The following is an 18502-nucleotide window of genomic DNA, read 5'->3' as shown; positions in this document are numbered from 1 at the left end:
CACACATGGCTTCAGGAAAGTTGGTAATAATGGTAGAGTTGAATCCCGTGGTTTATGATTAGAGAATGAAGTGGACAGTAAAATATTAGATTTATCCAGAGAGTATATAAAAACACCAGATTTAGTATGTACATTCAAAGTGTAAGGGATCAGATGTAGCATGGCGATTCAAAATAACTGCTCTGTATGTGGAAATCAATGTGGGCATTTAATGCAACAAAAAAAAAATATCTGCTCACTTACCTCCATCCACCACTAACCCCCCCCCTTATCCACAACACCATGACTCAGTCAAAACAAAGGGTAACAATCGTTTAATATAAACAAAACATTTATATACAGCAGATTACTGTAATATTTCCTCCATTTAAGGCTAAAACCAGTATTGACTACAGAAGCATTGAACTGAATGAAAACATTATTGGCCAAATAGTTTGGCATTGAAGATAAGAAAATGAAAACTGAATGACTACAGATGAATTTTAGACAATGAATTCAGGTTTCGTAGTCCTGTTACTATACATCCTGTTTTTAGAACCAAAATGCAGTGAAACCTTTGAATGACCATAAAACAACACGGGACATGGATTGAATAATAGAATTGTAGAATGAATTCAATTGAAATAATAAAGTCCTACATTTTTGGGAGCAAATAAACACATGAGGACAGAGCATAGTTTACTTTAAGGCTGAAAGGTAAATATTCAAATACACAAAGTAATCATTATATATTTGAAAATGCCAACAACGAACATAAGTCTGACTTTGTTCTACAAAAACCCTGAATTGAGAACTGAATTGAGAAGACATGGTAAAATGTGCACTGGGAACATGCAGAAATCAAAAGTAGAATGATTCAATTAGATGATTTAAATTGCAGAAAAATCCTAATTGAACTACGTGGTGATCTTGAAAACCAATATGAGAATAATACTGGTAGGGAAGTTATGGCACTTCTGTTTCCTCAGTATCATGAAGTTAATTCATATCATTACAGGTCTAATACCACCAAGGTCACTGTCCTAGTACTGATTATTAAAAAAAAAATGAACTTCAGTTAAAACATATTTTTTTTTTTAGGTTGTCATAGGGTCACTAAAACCTGAAAAAACAAATGTACTCCATATTGTTCAATGTCATATCCACATGTCAATTTCACAAACTTGAACCTCAATGCCAATACAATAATTATAAAATCTAAAGAATGATTGTCAAACCTTTCGTACCAGAGCAGAGAAATGGTTATGAAGGTTGGTGAAATAATAACATAAATATTCACATTCCATTGTTTAAATGTAATTACTATTCCTGCTTTACGTCACCTAAGTGAGGTCACAGCAGGTAAGCTCCCACATAACCCCAATATTTTAAATTGAAACACAAATGCTGTACAAACAAAACAGGGCAAATTATAACATTTCAGTTTTCTATGCTAGTCAAAGTGCATTACAAATGCTTATAACAAAGGCATCATTACAGACTTGAAATACAGCTGTGTTGATATCACAGTTTCCAACAGATCAAGTAACTGTGCAGGGACTCAGGAGGGTTACTAAAAGTTGGAATATCAACATCAGCATTAGCAGACAACCCTCAGAGGCAAGTCAAAACACATTAATTTACTGAAAAACAAACATTTGAATTCTTAATATACACAATTTTCACTTCTATAATTATTAAAGTTTACAGACGACTGTTTTTAAGTTAACCATAGTAAATAAGAGTAGATGCTGTTGCAAACAACAGGAAGTAGAACAGTCATTTTGTCTACTATCTGAACAACTTCCTGGATGGTCGTTACATTGTGTTGCAGATTGTTGATTTAGATTGCACTGGTTGCTTTGTATATGTCTTCAGAAAGAGGAACTAGACCATGCAAAACCTTCAGCGCATGTTATGGACACCGCAAACATATAAAATATACATTTGGTAAAGTGTCAGATACTCTTAAATGTACACTACTTGAAGGGTAAACAGGTCTCATTAGTTTCAAATGACAACTTAATTTTGAAACAATTTAGCAACTTTCATATTGTGTCACAGTTTCAAATAATCTAAAAAGAAAGTGTGACTAATCTGAATGTGAAAATTAAGCCTGAGAATTACAAAGCAAAATAGCTAGTATCTCAGTTGAGATAAACATAACCTAAGATCCAGATTAACTGAAAATGTAGCTCAAATGTTAACAATAATACACCATCTAAAAACACACGGTCCCCATTCTCATTCTATTCACATTGAGGCCTTGGGATTCAATATGGCACCACTATAGGTAAGCCCCGAAATAAAGTACCGTTTCCTGGTCTTACAGAGCGGCTATTAGTAACAGCTGTGACACCTCCTGTATCATGTTGTACTACATTGGACAATTTCTTCAGTAGATATTCAGACTGGCCTTTTACTGGACTCAATATAGCCATGAAGGGAACAAGTGGGGACAAAGTGGTCAAATATGTGGACTAGCTTTACCACAAAACTCTTGTTAGATAAAAAACGAAATAACTCAAATATATTCTCTCTGAAACTTGAACGATGATCACTTAAACATTCATCATCCATTCAGAGTTCTTTCAAGTATATGTTTAAACTTCTGAGACAATCAATACTGATTAATGCCAGTATGAATTTGAATTTAAAAGACCATAAAACGATGGCCAAGTATTTATCCCCTCTGGATTAAAATATCATTCATTCATGCAGTATAGTAAAGAGTTCTAATACCAGAACAGTATAGAGTTCCAATACCAGAACAGTATAGAGTTCTAATACCAGAACAGTATAGAGTTCTAATACCAGAACAGTATAGAGTTCTAATACCAGAACAGTATAGAGTTCCAATACCAGAACAGTATAGAGTTCCAATACCAGAACAGTATAGAGTTCCAATACCAGAACAGTATAGAGTTCCAATACCAGAACAGTATAGAGTTCCAATACCAGAACAGTATAGAGTTCTAATACCAGAACAGTATAGAGTTCCAATACCAGAACAGTATAGAGTTCCAATACCAGAACAGTATAGAGTTCTAATACCAGAACAGTATAGAGTTCTAATACCAGAACAGTAAAGAGTTCTAATACCAGGACAGTAAAGAGTCCCAATACCAGGACTCACATAAGGTTATGGTTAATAGGAGTTAGGTTGAAGGGAAAGGGAAAGGGGGATACCTAGTCAGTTGAGGATTAGCTGTGTTGTATGTCCAGAACCTACTCGATGCCTACCGCATTAATTGTAACAGACTGCTATTGACATGTCTAAGCAAGTGGCTCTGAGATAATACACTGCAGTGTTAGTGGAATGAAACTTGCCAATACAAGTCTTAACAAACAGAGAGAACCTGCAAGAAAACTATTGTAGAAATAGGGTTCGAGGGTTCCCATTTTGAGTGAATTATTCTGTACCTGTGTGCAAGCTATAAGTCGGTCAGTCATATCAAAGAGAGGAATGAAACCTTACATTCCTCGTAACAGTATATCAGAATCTGTTTTTACACCATTGCATAGAAGCCTATCTCTTGTAGTGATTGGGCGCGTCAGCGAACATGTACTTGAGTCTGTACGCTTCAGCCAGGAGAAGGCCCACTTCCTCATTCCCCCAGTGGATTGTGGGAAGGTTCTGGAGTAACATGAGAAGACCCTGGAAAGCCAGAGACACATTTGATGACATAAATACCATGTTGGAACCGGATGGGTGGAAGTGTGTAAATAAACCCTGGTGGGCCTCAGTCACAATCTGCAGTGTCATGAACACCGAAAGTCACAATCTGCAGTGTCATGAACCCCGAAATATGCAGATTTGTTTTTTAATGAGAGCTTTTCACTGGAGGGGTCACAGCATACAAAAACAGTAACACATTTTCAAATAGAAAGTTCTCGAAGTATTGTTCACTCAAACAAATCAAGAAAGGATAGAATGAATGGTACCTGAAAATCGACCATGGAGAGTATCTCTTTACGCCACTCGATCAGGAAAGCAGCACAGACGTAGAGGTGGAAGTGGGAGAAGCCCTCTTGTTCAGCCTGCAAGGAGGGATACACGACAGGTCAGCATGTGTAGAACACGTACACATCATCTCTGTAAATCGCACAGACATTCAGAACTAAACACAAAGGTTCAATGCAAATATCTATGTGTTTGTGTGTCACCTGATATGTGTCCCAGAGGCGGATGGTGCAGCGTAGCGGCAGCTCTCTCATCAGCAGGTTGTTCATCCAGCGGAACGCAAACTGCAGGTACTCCACCTCGTACCTCTTAAAGTAGTTGTGTATGTCCTCTGTGGGAGAAAAAGACGCAGTCACACAGTGAGTAGAGAAAACACAGAGAGATGAAAACGGACCCTGGGGCCATCTGAAAATAATGGAGACTGGAGATCTATTTTCATATGAATTAAAAGGTAAGATCTTACCTCAGATACGATAACAACATGAGGAGATCATATCTCACCATCGATTCTGCTGACCAATTCTTCCAAAGCTTTCACATTATTCTGAATCCCTGGCTGAGCAAAAGTGTAGTTGTCCTGCATAGACAAAACAACAGTAATATCAACAACACGTCACCAGGTGGATTTTGTAAGGGTTGGGGGGGTTACTGCTGGAGACAACAGTGGGTCAGAATGAAGACCATAAGAGCAGATGGAGAAAAATAACTGACTAACATTACTAACCTGTATTCCGTCCAGCAGCTTGGTCATGCACCAGAAACTGTCTGCCTCAATGTTCCTCTGGGTGTCAAGAGGCAGGGACGCTACGTCAAAATTCTCCACGTCCTCCTCTGTGGATGTAAACCCAAACGATCACGGTCAGCGAAACACAACCCTACTTCCAGTTCACTAAGGCAGGGGTGTCACTCACAACCCTACTTCCAGTTCACTAAGGCAGGGGTGTCACTCATTTCCCTGCCGGGCCGTATTCGGTCTTCACCGAGGTCCTGGGGAACGCACTTAAATCTTGCCGTAAAAATGTGGAGTTTTGGCATTTTCGATGCTCCCTGACTGCCTGGCTTTCAGTTCGATGACTGTTATCAAGCTGGACAGAGTGTAGAGACTATAGATGACTGTTATCAAGCTGGACAGAGTGAAGAGACTATAGATGACTGTTATCAAGCTGGACAGAGTGAAGAGACTGTAAATGACTGTTATCAAGCTGGACAGCGTGAAGAGACTGTAAATGACTATTATCTAGCTGGACAGAGTGAAGAGACTGTAAATGACTGTTATCTAGCTGGACAGAGTGAAGAGACTGTAAATGACTATTATCTAGCTGGACAGAGTGAGGAGACTGTAAATGTAGCTCCATTATAAATTCTACAGTTTCCATTTGATTTGAGTCCCGGGAGAAATACAAAAAAAGTATGACTCAAACCCAATTAAATTCGCCCCACGGGTGGTATAATAAAAACATAGATATATTTGAGTTTGACATGTGCACTAAGGGAAGCAAACTGGTTTGTAATGCTGACAAATAACCAGACAGGAACAATGTATGCATTAATCCTTCTGTATGTCATATAAAACAAGATTATTGGACACCCTGTCAGAGGATACAGAGGCCATTTTCCTTTCATATGGACAAGCCTCATCTGGTTGGACAGAAATCTATGACACACACCAGAGGAGGCTGTTGGGAGGAGTTATAGGAGGACAGGCTCATTGTAATGGCTGGAATGGAATAAATGACAGAGTCAAACATGTGGTTTCTATAGGTTTGATGTGTTTGATACCATTCCATTTATTCCGTTCCAGCCATTACACTGAGCCCGTCCTCCTCTACAGGTATAGGATCTTAATTTGATCGCTTTTGTTGCTGAGAATTGTTTACTGCACAGGAGGAAATGCAAACTTGTAGTGTATTTATTCATGGTTTAAAATGGCTTCTAAAGTTTGTAATTTCCACTTTAAAATGTCAGACTTGATTTGCCCTAATAAAAATGTATCAAACCCTACAAAAAAATGTCCATTAATTATAATCCACATGTCGTGTTGCTGCAGGATTATTTTCCTGCTGTAGCAAACTGGTTCAAATTATGATCCTACATCTGTAGCCCCTCCCAGCCTCCTCTGACACACACACATTATCCTCCGGCCGACCTACCAACAAATTCGGAGAGGAAGACTACAAAGAATGGAGTGACCAAGTCGTTGATTCCCTGGACGTAGCCACTAGCTGGATGGCGGATAGCCCAGATGAAGAGGATCCTCTCAAACACCTGATTGAACACATGAAGGCACAGACAGGACAGGATTCAATCCAAAGTGATATGCCATGTCTATTACGTGTTAACAAAACTTCTCTCCAGAATATCAAAAAGTGGAATTGGCAGACTGTCCATCCAAGCCAGGCAACTAGTAAGAAGAGCTGGGAGAGAGAAGCTCACCTCTTGCACAGCGGGCTGCTGGAAAAGTGGAATTAGTGGGTTTGTCCTCGGAATATCGATGTGGATCTGTGGAAACAAAGCATGGGCTACTTAAACACTGACTCACTACAGTAGACAGGGCTACTTAAACACTGACTCACTACAGTAGACAGGGCTACTTAAACACTGACTCACCAGAGTGGGTAGCATTGGTTGTTAGGATTTAGTGCTTTGGTGACTCATGTATTACCTGTCTATATGTGTCTTTGTAAGTTTCGTCTGTCCTGGAGTGGTAATACTGTTCAATGAAGCCAAAATACTCGTCTCTCTTCCTCTTCAGCACCAGGTCTCTGCGCTCCATGTTGGCTGGAAGGTAACCCTACCACGACAGAGAGGACGACAATGAAAGACAAGAAAAGAGGATATTCTCTTGAAGATGTGAACAGTACCGGAACAGGGTAGAAGAGTGATACGGGTCAAGGGTCAATCCTACAGTCAAGATTATGTAGATCATATCACAACAAATATCAATGTGTGTGCAGTTGTCATATATAATACACTGAGTGTACAAAACATTAGCCTTTCTAGGACATGTGTTCCGCTAGCGCAACCCCTCGACAACATTCCGCTGAAAAGGCAGCGCGGGAAATTCAAAAATATTTATTTGAAATATGTAACTTTCACACATTAACAAGTCCAATACAGCAAATGAAAGATAAACATCTTGTTAATCTACCCATCGTGTCCGATTTCAAAAAGGCTTTACAGCGAAAGCACAACATATGATTATGTTAGTTCAGAGCCAAGTCAAAAAAACACACAGCCATTTTCCAGCCAAAGATAGGAGTCACAAAAAGCAGAAATATAGATAAAATAAATCACTAACCTTTGATGATCTTCATCAGATGACACTCATAGGACATCATGTTACACAATACATGTATGTTTTGTTCAATAATGTGCATATTTATATCCAAAAATCTCAGTTTACATTGTCGCGTTACGTGCAGTAATGTTTTGATTCCAAAACATCCGGTGATCTTGCAGATAGCCACAGAAATCCCAGAATTGCTCATAATAAACATCGATAAAAGATACAAGTGTTATTCACAGAATTAAAGATAGACTTCTCCTTAATGTAACCGCTGTGTCAGATTTCAAAAAAACTTTACAGAAAAAGCATAATCTGAGTACGGCACTCAGAGCCCAATCCAGCCAAAGAAATTTCCGCCATGTTGGAGTCAACAGAAGTTAGAAATAACATGATAAATATTCACTTACCTTTGATGATCTTCATCAGAATGCACTCCCAGGAATCCCAGTTCGACAATAAATTACTGATTAAAGTTCCATAAAGTCCATCATTTATGTCCAAATAGCCACTAGTTGTTAGCGTGTTCAGCCCAGTAATCCATCTTCATGAGCACTAGGTCCAGACAAAAACTTGAAAAGTTCCGTTACAGGTCGTAGAAACATATCAAACGATGTATGGAATCAATCTTTAGGATGTTTTTAACATGAATCATCAATAATGTTCCAACCGGAGAATTCCATTGTCTGTAGCAAAGCATTGGAACGAGAGCTAACTCTGTCGGGAGCGCACGTCACGAGCCTGAGACACTCTGCCAGACCACTGACTCATTCAGCTCCCATTCCCCCCTCCTTTATAGCAGAAGCCTGAAACAAGTTTCTAAAGACGGTTGACATCTAGTGGAAGCCTTAGGAAGTGCAACTTAACCCCATAGACACTGTGTATTCGTTAGGACAAGCGTTTGAAAAACTACAAACCTCAGATTTCCCACTTCCTGGTTGGATTTTTCTCAGGTTTTCGCCTGCCATATGAGTTCTGTTATACTAACAGACATCATTCAAACAGTTTTAGAAACTTCAGAGTGTTTCTTATCCAATACTACTAATAATATGCATATATTAGCATCTGGGACAGAGTAGCAGGCAGTTTACTCTGGGCACGCATTTCATGCAAAAGTGAAAATGCTGCCCCCTATCCCAAACAGGTTTTAAGAACACCTGCTCTTTCCATGACACAGACTGACCAGGTGAAAGCTATGATCCCTTATTAATGTCTCTTGTTAAATCCACTTTAATCAGTGTAGATGAAAGGGAGGAGACAGGTTAAAGAAGGATGTTTAAGCCTTGAGACAATTGATACGGATTGTATGTGTGACATTCAGAGGGTGAATGGGCAAAACAAATGATTTAAGTGCCTTTGGTTATGGTAGTGGGTGCCAAGCGCACCGGTTCGTGTCAAGAACTACTTCGCTGCTGGGTTTATCACCCTCAACAGTTTCCCGTATGTATCAAAAATGGTCCAACACCCAAAGGACATACAGCCAACTTAACACAACTGTGTGAAGCATTGGAGTCAACATGGGCCAGCATCCCTGTGGAATGCTTTTGACACATTGTAGAGTCCATGCCCTGACAAATTGAGACTGCTCTGAGGGCAAAAGGTGGGGGGGGTCAATCGTCATACTCCTTGTGTGTGATCTCCAGCCCAGTCAAAGGTCATCATGGTACTTACAGAGAGCAAGTCAAAGGTCATCATGGTACATACAGAGAGGAAGTCAAAGGTCATCATGCTACTTACAGAGAGGAAGTCAAAGGTCATCATGGTACTTACAGAGAGGAAGTCAAAGGTCATCATGGTACTTACAGAGAGGAAGTCAAAGGTCATCATGGTACTTACAGAGAGGAAGTCAAAGGTCATCATGGTACTTACAGAGAGAAGCCTCCATGTGATGGGCCTCACTTCTCGTGGAATACCTGACCAGCTGTGCTTCCGGAGCTCCTCTGTGGATCACAAGGACCAGGAGATAGAATGAGAATAGAGTACATACATTGTAAACACAACATTGGACTTCTTGTATTAGCTATTTCAATCTATAAGGTGGCGTTTATTCTCACCAAGGTCGGTGTTAGGACAGGACAGAAGGTATTTGAATTTGTCCAATCGGCTCTTGTCTCGCACTGTCATGATTGGGGCCCCCGAGGAATTTTGGTCAGAGATTCTGGCGACTAACGGGATGATAGGACGAACTGGGAGAGACTGTTGCTTCTGCAGGGTGGAGCACACTGTGGAGGAAGAGACCCAGAGTGGAGGATCATGGAACAAGTCGCAGAGAGTAGACTATCAACAATATCAGTTTTTAGTTGATAATGAGAAATATCTTTAATACATCCACATGGGATATGAACAATAAATGCAAAGACATGTTCCCTAAAATCCACACCCCACCCCCCTGACGTTAGTGTCCAGTGTCCACATTACCTGTATTGGTGTTGAGCAGGGCCTCACTGCTGGACTTCACCACCACTCTGCCATTGATCTGTCCACAGTCTGTGTCCTCCTTCTGCTGAAGACAGCCCTCTGCTGTTGGGGGAGCCAGCCGGTCTGCAGGCCCTGTGTCTGGCTCCCTGGTGGTGTCACTGGGTTGTTGTAAAGGAAGAGGAGGAACCTGGTGCGTGGAGAGCAGGGTGGGCGGGAGAGATGAGGGGTGAATGGGAGCTAAGAAGTCCTCATCGTCCTCGTCATCAATGTCCCAGGCATCGTTGGTGCTACGGGCAAATTCGTGGAAACTAGACGCTTTTTTAGACTTGAGGTTGTTTCCCTTGGGGCTGTCTTTAGGAAACCTGCAGAGAGAAAAAGGAGAATAAAAAATGTAGTCTACGTGTCACTGATACAAAGAAGATACCATTGAGTAGCTACAGCACTCTCATGGTAAAGACAAGATGATACATTGACAACAAACAATATAAAAAGGAACAGCTGGACCAAATGGCATGAAAAGGCCAATAAAACAATAGCATAAAAAGGCCAATAAAACAATAGCATAAAAAGGCCAATAAAACAATAGCGTAAAAAGAAAGACCAATGTATTACGCTTCGAACACACCGACAGCGTCGTTACGCAAAATAGTACGCGGCGTCATCCGGATGTGTCTGCAACACAAGTTCCAACATTCACCTTCTGTTTACCATTTCTGTCAAGCTGTCTACAGCATACAGTTTGACGCATACCGAGTTCGATAAATCCACCGTACGCACCACACCGAACGCGCACGGCAACTGCCTCTGCAACGCAACGCTGCAAGACAAAACGCGGCGTTTTATTGGAAATGAATGTAATTCTGGTGTACCAAAATGCAATGACGCTGTCGATGTGTTTGGAAGCGTTAACGTGGAACAATCAAACCAACAGTACCATTCTCATCCACACATGTTCAAAGGCTTTTGGCAATATAGACACGAACATCCACCATCTAAAGTAAGCATACAAAAAAAAATCAATGTTGAAATGAAGGGTGAAAAAAGAATCCCTGTGGGCTGCATGCAGAGCACTTACGTGCGGTGTATTCTGGGGTCAAGGGGAGGGTGCTGCGCTCCATAAACTGGCTGTATACTGTAGAGGAGAAAGAGCAGTGGCCTAGCAGCACTTCACTGGGAGCACGTGGGCTCATCGAGGCCTCTTTTTCATGTTTCATTGACAATGTTGGCCATTTATAGTGGACTCATTACGAATTTGACAGGTTCATAAAGCATAGACTCCTCAGAGCAACCATTATGGGCAGACAGAGGACTTCATTTTCTCTTATCTCGCTCTCCCCCCCACCCCCTAAAATATGAACCTCTTCTGTTTGGGTTTTGGATAATGGTTGTTCGTACAGTAGGCGTACAGCTGTAACACATTATGTGACGTGAGGCGACAACAGCCTTACTGACACCCCATGGAGAGTAGCCACTCACCACCGATCTGATGATGCTACAAGACCTGTGACCCCTGCAACACAGTCCAACGGCCCCCGTGTGTATGTCTCCCTTTGTGTTTCTGATGGGAACCAAGCTCGGTGGAGAGGAAATAGCCCTACTGTTGTAGATGACTAAATTAGTCAAGTTACTGGGTCTTTAAAAAGGCAATCAGCAGTTGAAACAAGAACAAAGCCCCGCCACTGTTTCGGTAAAAAGATGAGGGATGGGGCTGGAGAAATGTAACCACTCTTAAATTCAAGGACTGACCATCCATGATATCAACATTATAGTTTTAACCATGAGGCAATACAGTATATACAGTATGCTATACAGTATAAGTAAAAAAAAATATATATATATATATATATATATATGTAGAAACTGCTGATTGCCTCTTTAACACAATAATAGCTCATGTTGCAGTAAAGTGGCTCATCAGCTGGGTCTTAGAAGGATATTGTAGGATATCGACATGATCTAGTAACCTTTTAGTAGACTATTAATTTGTACAATGGCAATACCCTATCATGTGTGGTTGGTATCTCATAACAGCTTATTGCATAGCTTGTTCTGTCAGGGATTGGAAACAGTGTTACTTCCTGTTCTTGGCCCTAGTGTTTGCCTTGTGGCTACCACCAAAGACAACACCCAATCCTTAGAGACCACTCACATTACCTTGGCTCCTGCCTCCGCAGAGATAAGACACATTGTGTCAATTTCTGTCAATTGTGTCAATTTTCCCAGCCACAAAGGGGTTCCCAAAGAAAGGCCATATGCCAATCTATTTGGTAATACTGTATTGGGGACGTTTCTGAAGTATTTTCTCAGTCTTTCCTGCTTATCCTAGATGTCAACATTCACCCATTACAGACCACCTGACATGTTGTGTGGACATATGGTAGCCAAGACAAAGGCATGAAGATTACCTCATGAGCTCCAATGTGCAACAAACACCACCACTTCCGTATTGCCTAAAGGGAAGGTTTATGTTTATTGTCATGAGTCTTGTCCTGGAGGCAGAACTGAGCGATATCTCTATAGAACAGCTGCAAAGTCAAAATTGGCTATACTGTAAAAATGTATGAAAACAAGAAAATCGCTTTTTGGTCTTAATTTAAGGATAGGGTTAGTTATTAGGCTTAGCAGTGTGGTTAGGTTTAAAATACGATTGTATGACTTTGTGGCTGTGTCAGCTAGTGACCACTCTGCACAGCGGCCTCCAGAACAAGATTCATGACGAAAAATGATAACCTGCGCATAACGGCTTCATAAACTAGCTATCTATCAAACAAGGTTAAGCATATGTTTTATTAACATTTAATGACACTGTAATTACGCAAAACCAACGCTATTATGCCCACTAAAATACAGTTAACTCATTATCAGAATACACATTTATAATCTTAAAAATCACGAAAGAGTATTCATCATTAACAAGAGGGTGAATTGAAACATACCTTCCTGGAACCTTCGCGTTTTTCCTCCAGAAATGAATTATGTTGTCGGTGGCCATGCTCGGTTAATGCAAATCCTCTCAGTCCAACACGGCGCGCAGTTATACAAATGTACAAAGCATTGGAGAAGATTTTAGCGTTTCAGATTCGATATACTAAACCGGCTTGTCTTTGCAGCAACCAACAACAAAGTTTTGACGTGTGTCAATAATGTCCTTTTGTTGCAATTGCCGATACCGTATAATACAGAACGGTGGAGGTCGCCATCTTGGAGTACATTGACATGGACGTGTGATTGGCGGACGGGTTTAACAGGTGCATAGACACTTACCAATAGAAATACTATAGTGAAAGGAAGTCAACCTTCTCTGAACACGCCTCCTCCATCAAGTTATAATTAAGTAATAATGCCCGAGGAGGTGTGGTATATTGGCCATATACCACAAACCCCAAGGCACCTTATTGCTATTATAAACTGGTTACAAACGTAATTAGAAAAGTAACAATAAATGTTTTGGCATACCCGTGGTATACCACAGCTTTCAGCCAATCAGCATTCAGGTCCTCGAATCACCCAGTTTTTAAATTATATTATAAACTGTGTGGTTCGAGCCCTGAATGCTGATTGGCTGACAGCCGGGGTATATCAGACAGTATACCACGGGTATAACAAAGCATGTATTTTTACTGCTCTAATTACGTTGGTAACCAGTTTATAATAGCTTTAAGGCACCTCAGGGGTTTGTGGTATATTGCCAATATACCACGGCTAAGGGCTGTATCCAGGCACTCTGCGTTGCGTCGCACATAAGAACAGCCCTTAGCCATGGTATATTGGCCATATACCACGCCTCCTCGGGCCTTATTGCTTAAACTTGCAACATTTTAGATAAAGGGGGAAACAAACATTTGGCTTTGTTATTATTGCTGTATAATAATATTAAACGAGCTAGCCTACTGAGGCCTACCCTCGCGGCCAGTGTTCCTACAATCCAGTTATCACCAATACATTTTTTGACAACGTCATGTTTGAATCTGTCCATAGGTCTACCGTCCATTCATACTGTACACAGTTTGGGATTCTAACCTGTGAAGAGTTTTATTATGGGCTAATGACTATATGATCTGCTAGGCCCACTGTGTAGATGAAGATCAGATATAGCTCACACTGAAGTGATTACATCATGCATTGCCTCATTCTGCTAAATAGTCTAAATAGGTTTATCAGATTTGTTTTGGTCAGATTTGGGAAGTTAGATTGTGAAATTGATAGAGATACAAGGCTATTACTTCTAGTTCTATCACTAATAAGATTATACTTTATGCTACATAGTAATTACTTTGTAAGTGTCACGACTTCTGCCGAAGTCGGTTCCTCTCCTTGTTCAGGCGGTGTTCGGCGGTCGACGTCACCGGTCTTCTAGCCATCGCCGATCCATTTTTCATTTTCCATTTGATTTGTCTGGTTAATTCCGATAACGAACGAGAATCCGGCATGCTATCCAAGCTATGGGTGGCTGCCTTTCTAGGGGGGGGGGGGTGCATTGTTACTAGTGTTAGCGCAATAACATGCTAGCTGTCATTGAGCCAACGACTATCCATTTAAAAGTGTGTATTGGCACAAATAAATACAGTACCAGTCAAAAGTTTGGACACACCTACTCATCCAGGGTTTTTCTTAGTTTTTTACTTTTTTCTACATTGTAGAATAATAGTGAAGACATCAAAAATATGAAATAACTCATGGAATCATGTAGTAAACAATATATTTTATATTTGAGATTCTTCAAAGTAGCCACCCTTTGCCTTGATGACAGCTTTGCACACTCTTGGCATTCTCTCAGCCAGCTTCACGTGGAATGCTTTTCCAACAGTCTTGAAGAAGTTCTCACATGTACTGAGCACTTGTTGGCAGATTTTCCTTCGCTCTGCGGTCCAACTCATCCCAAACCATTTCAATTGGGTTGAGGTCAGGTGATTGTGGAGGCCAGGTCATCTGATGCAGCATTCCACTCTCCTTCTGGTCATATAGCCCTTACACAGCCTGAAGGTGTGTTGGGTCATTGTCCTGTTGAAAAACAAATTATAGTCCCACTAAGCGCAAACCAGATGGAATGGCGTATCCCTGCAGAATGCTGTGGTAGCCATGCTGGTTAAGTGTGCCTTGAATTCTAAATAAATCACTCACAGTGTCACCAGCTTAGCACCCCCACACCATCGCAACCTCCTCCTCCATGCTTCATGGTGGGAACCACACATGCTGAGATCATCTGTTCACCTACTCTGCGTCTCACAAAGACACGGCGGTTGGAAGCAAAAATCTAAAATGTGGACTCATCAGACCAAAGGACATATTTCCACCTGTCTAATGTTCAGTGCTTGTGTTTCTTGGCCCAAGCAAATCTCTTCTTCTTATGGTGTCGTTTAGTGGTGGTTTCTTTGCAGCAATTTGACCATGAAGGCCTGATTCACGCAGTCTCCTCTGAACAGTTGATGTTGAGAAATGTCTGTTATTTGAACTCTGTGAGGAATTTATTTGGGCTGCAATTTCTGAGGCTGGTAACTCTAATGAATTTATCCTCTGCAGCAGAGGTAACTCTGGGTCTTCCTTTCCTGTGACGGTCCTCATGAGAGCCAGTTTCATCATAGCGCTTGATGATTTTTTGCGACAGCACTTGAAGAAACTTTCAAAGTCTTGAGATTTTCCGGATTGACTGACCTTGACGTCTTAAAGTAATGATGGACTGTCATTTCTCTTTGCTTATTTGAGATGTTCTTGCCCTAATATGGACTTGGTCTTATACCAAATAGGGCTATCTTCTGTATACCACCACTACCTTGCACGACACAACTGATTGGCTCAAACACATTAAAAAGGAAATAAATTCCACAAATTAACTTTTCACAAGGCACACCTGTTATTTGAAATGTTTTCTAGGTGTCTACCTCATGAAGCTGGTCGAGAGAATGCCAAGATTGTGCAAAGCCGTCATCTAGGCAAAGGGTGGCTACTTTGAAGAATATAAAATCAAAAATATATTTTGATTTGTTTAACACTTTTTTAGTTACTACATGATTCCATATGTGTTATTTCATAGTTTTGATGTCTTCACTATTATTCTACAATGTAGAAAATAGTCAACAGAAAAATAAATAAAACGGTGTCCAGACTTTTGACTGGTACTTTATTTTCAAAAAATTACATGATATTATTCTACAGCAGTGGGCAAGAATTTGGCAGCAGTGGACCTCCACTGCTAAATTAATATAGGGGAAACACTGAGCATCAGTTGCATTGACTTTGATTATTGCAAAGCAAAAACACAAATTTGTTGACCTTGTTCCCCATTTCCAGGTTCTGCATTGTGTTCTTATTACCACAAGAGGGCAGACATTTACTGATGGTAAGTAGCTGTGAGCTTTCTAGAAACCGGTTGAACCACTCTATTGACTGTAAATTGTTGATATGCCAAATCATTTGTAGATTTTGTTTTGGCTTGGGTAGCTCAGTCATCACACACTTAAGTTTGTTTGCTCGAGATCATAGCAGTGAAAGCCAGTGGAAGTAAATAGTGTGTAGATTAGTGTTACTCAGAGTTGTAGGCTATTGTTATTCCATTTTCTTTAATACAGCATATTGTTTCTCAATGGCTTTCACAAAACATGTCATTTACAATGCTCTTTTATATTTAAATGTAGGGAAATGAGAATTGCGCATACATAAATAAGCTGGTCTTTCCACATCACCTTATATTTGAATGTCAGGTAGACTCGTCTGTCTGTTTGCTTAGGGAAATCACTGCCATCTTCCTCCTCTTCCATTTCTTCTGTTGACGGGCTTCAACTGGCAAAATGCAGGTAGACTGTTTTTACTACCTACTGTATTATGTTTTCTGTGATAACTTTTTATTTCTCGTACACAGTGAGAAGAGTAGCTAAATGTAGCCTGCAAACAAAAATACTAATGTGTTTGTTATGTGTGTTTTAGGGTAATTTATGTATCCTTCTCAGACTAAGTTCCTTCTTGACTGTGCCTCTGCCTGACTCAGTAGCCTACTCTCTATGTAAATCAACTGGGTAAACTTTTTGAAAACTTTCTGAAACTTTTTTCTCTCTCTCAAACAGGTCTTGTGATCTCTTTCTCTCTTTTCTTTTGGCATGGGTTAACTTAACAAAAACATGGTTGGGAAGAATGTCACAAGACATGACAATAAGTAACTCTGTTTTCTGAAATGAGGGACTGTTAATGATGCCTGAGGCAGAATGAGGCTCTATACTAAGTCAGTTTGAACTTCAGAGGGATACAGGAATATGTTTTATAACTGTCTTGGGAGAATATGAGGACATATTACTTATGCTGCTTATTTTTTAAGGGCTGTGACATTTTACCATATTATGAGAACATATTTAGGCCTACATGTATAATATAATATGAACAATCAGGCCTTTGTAAGCCTTTCATAGTTCCATAAATGTCAATGAATCACAACCAAGATGTGCTCTTTCAAATTTTCTTTTGAGGTTTAGAGACAAAAATCTATACAGTACCAGCTGTTGTTACATGCTCAGCTAAATTACACATTTTATCGTGTAGTTCAGCCAGGGTTATGGGCTTTGGACAAACCCTGGGACTTGGGATGGGATTTGTTTAAGTACAGTGTTTGGTCTTCTATAAAGAGGTGCATTCTGTATATTTCTTTCTTTGAGGAGAGCTTTTTTTTTTAGCCCCCAGACATATTTGGGTTTGTGTGACCCCCTTGTTTTACTCTCGCGCTTCCCTCTGAAAGAAAAGCATTGTGACTTTATCTTCATGAATGTTTAAGTAGCAACAAAACCACTCCGACAGCATTCTTTCAGGAAATAGGAACGTTTTCTTCTTCTACCCTGTTAGGCTACTACACTGCATGTTGTAAGCACTCGTTTACTGTAAAGAAAGAGTGAGGAAATCACATAACATTTTGAACTCCTTTTTGCAGCTGAGGTAAGCTTTTTATCAAAAGGTTACATTTATTTTTATCTAGTTACAGACACATCATTCGGTTAACATTTAATGCTAAACTTCAACAAGATTTACTGTAAGTGTAATGTATTTTTTTGGGGCGAAGGGGGCACTGTCAGATGTTTTCAGGTTATTTTGTTGGTATGAGAAAGTGAAAGCTTTGTTTTTAAACAGAGGACTCACATTAGTGGCAGTGTTGGGTGTTGTGAACAGTACAGTTAAATGTTTACATTTTTGCAGTTTAGTCATTTATCCAGAGCCTTTTACTGTTAGTGCAGTCATCTTCAGATAGCTGAGTGAGACAACCACATATCACTGTCACTGTCAGTGCAGTCATCTTCAGATAGCTGAGTGAGACAACCACATACTGTATCTCATGGGGCGGCAGGTGGTTAGTTAGTGGTTAGAGAATTTGGACTAGTAACCGAAAGGTTGCAAGGTCGAATCCCTGAGCTGACAAGGTAAAATTCTATCGTTCTGCCCCTGAACAAGGCAGTTAACCCTGTGTTCCTAGGCCGTCATAGAGAATAAGAGTTTGTTATTAACTGACTTAACTAGTTAAATAAAGGTTAAATAAAAAATGTTAGGTGAGACAACCACATACTTACCACGTAAGTAGTAAGTACATTTCTCCTCAATAAAGAATAAAGAAGTTATAAGCAAAGTTAGTGCTAGTCGTAAAATACAAGTGTAGTTTCTTTGTTGTGTGGCGGGGGGGGGGATAGCGCTGAGATGTCTTATTTAAGATACTGTTTATTGAAGAGGTAGGGTAACTTTGCGTGTCTTCTCATCAGGCGGTCGGTGATGCCGGGTCAGTGGTCTGATTTAGAGGTTATGGTGTCAGCTGTAACACTACGGAGAGACTCAGCCAAGGTCATGGAGGTCTGTGAATTCTCAGAGAAAGGTAGGATCCTTGTGCTGATGTA

At 40.3% G+C, this 18502-nt stretch overlaps 1 protein-coding gene across 1 annotated transcript; it reads right to left on the bottom strand.

Annotated features, from left to right (window-relative positions):
- Window positions 1-299: 299 nt before the first annotated feature.
- On the bottom strand, window positions 300-12845 carry LOC120061496 (TBC1 domain family member 22B-like). The gene is made up of 12 exons (XM_039011376.1): window positions 12581-12845; window positions 9645-10006; window positions 9281-9448; window positions 9096-9166; window positions 6606-6734; window positions 6377-6442; window positions 6094-6208; window positions 4668-4774; window positions 4445-4520; window positions 4147-4274; window positions 3925-4020; window positions 300-3637 (listed from the first exon to the last, which is right to left on the bottom strand). The coding sequence occupies exons 1-12, from the start codon at window positions 12634-12636 to the stop codon at window positions 3509-3511; spliced, it is 1503 nt and encodes a 500-aa protein (XP_038867304.1). The 5' UTR covers window positions 12637-12845; the 3' UTR covers window positions 300-3508.
- Window positions 12846-18502: the final 5657 nt, after the last annotated feature.

The sequence above is a fragment of the Salvelinus namaycush genome, chromosome 16 (assembly GCF_016432855.1).
Source record: "Salvelinus namaycush isolate Seneca chromosome 16, SaNama_1.0, whole genome shotgun sequence".
Taxonomy (NCBI): Eukaryota; Metazoa; Chordata; class Actinopteri; order Salmoniformes; family Salmonidae; genus Salvelinus; species Salvelinus namaycush.
The sequence above is the reverse complement of the archived record's forward strand: the minus strand, read 5'-3'. Positions and strand labels throughout refer to the sequence as shown.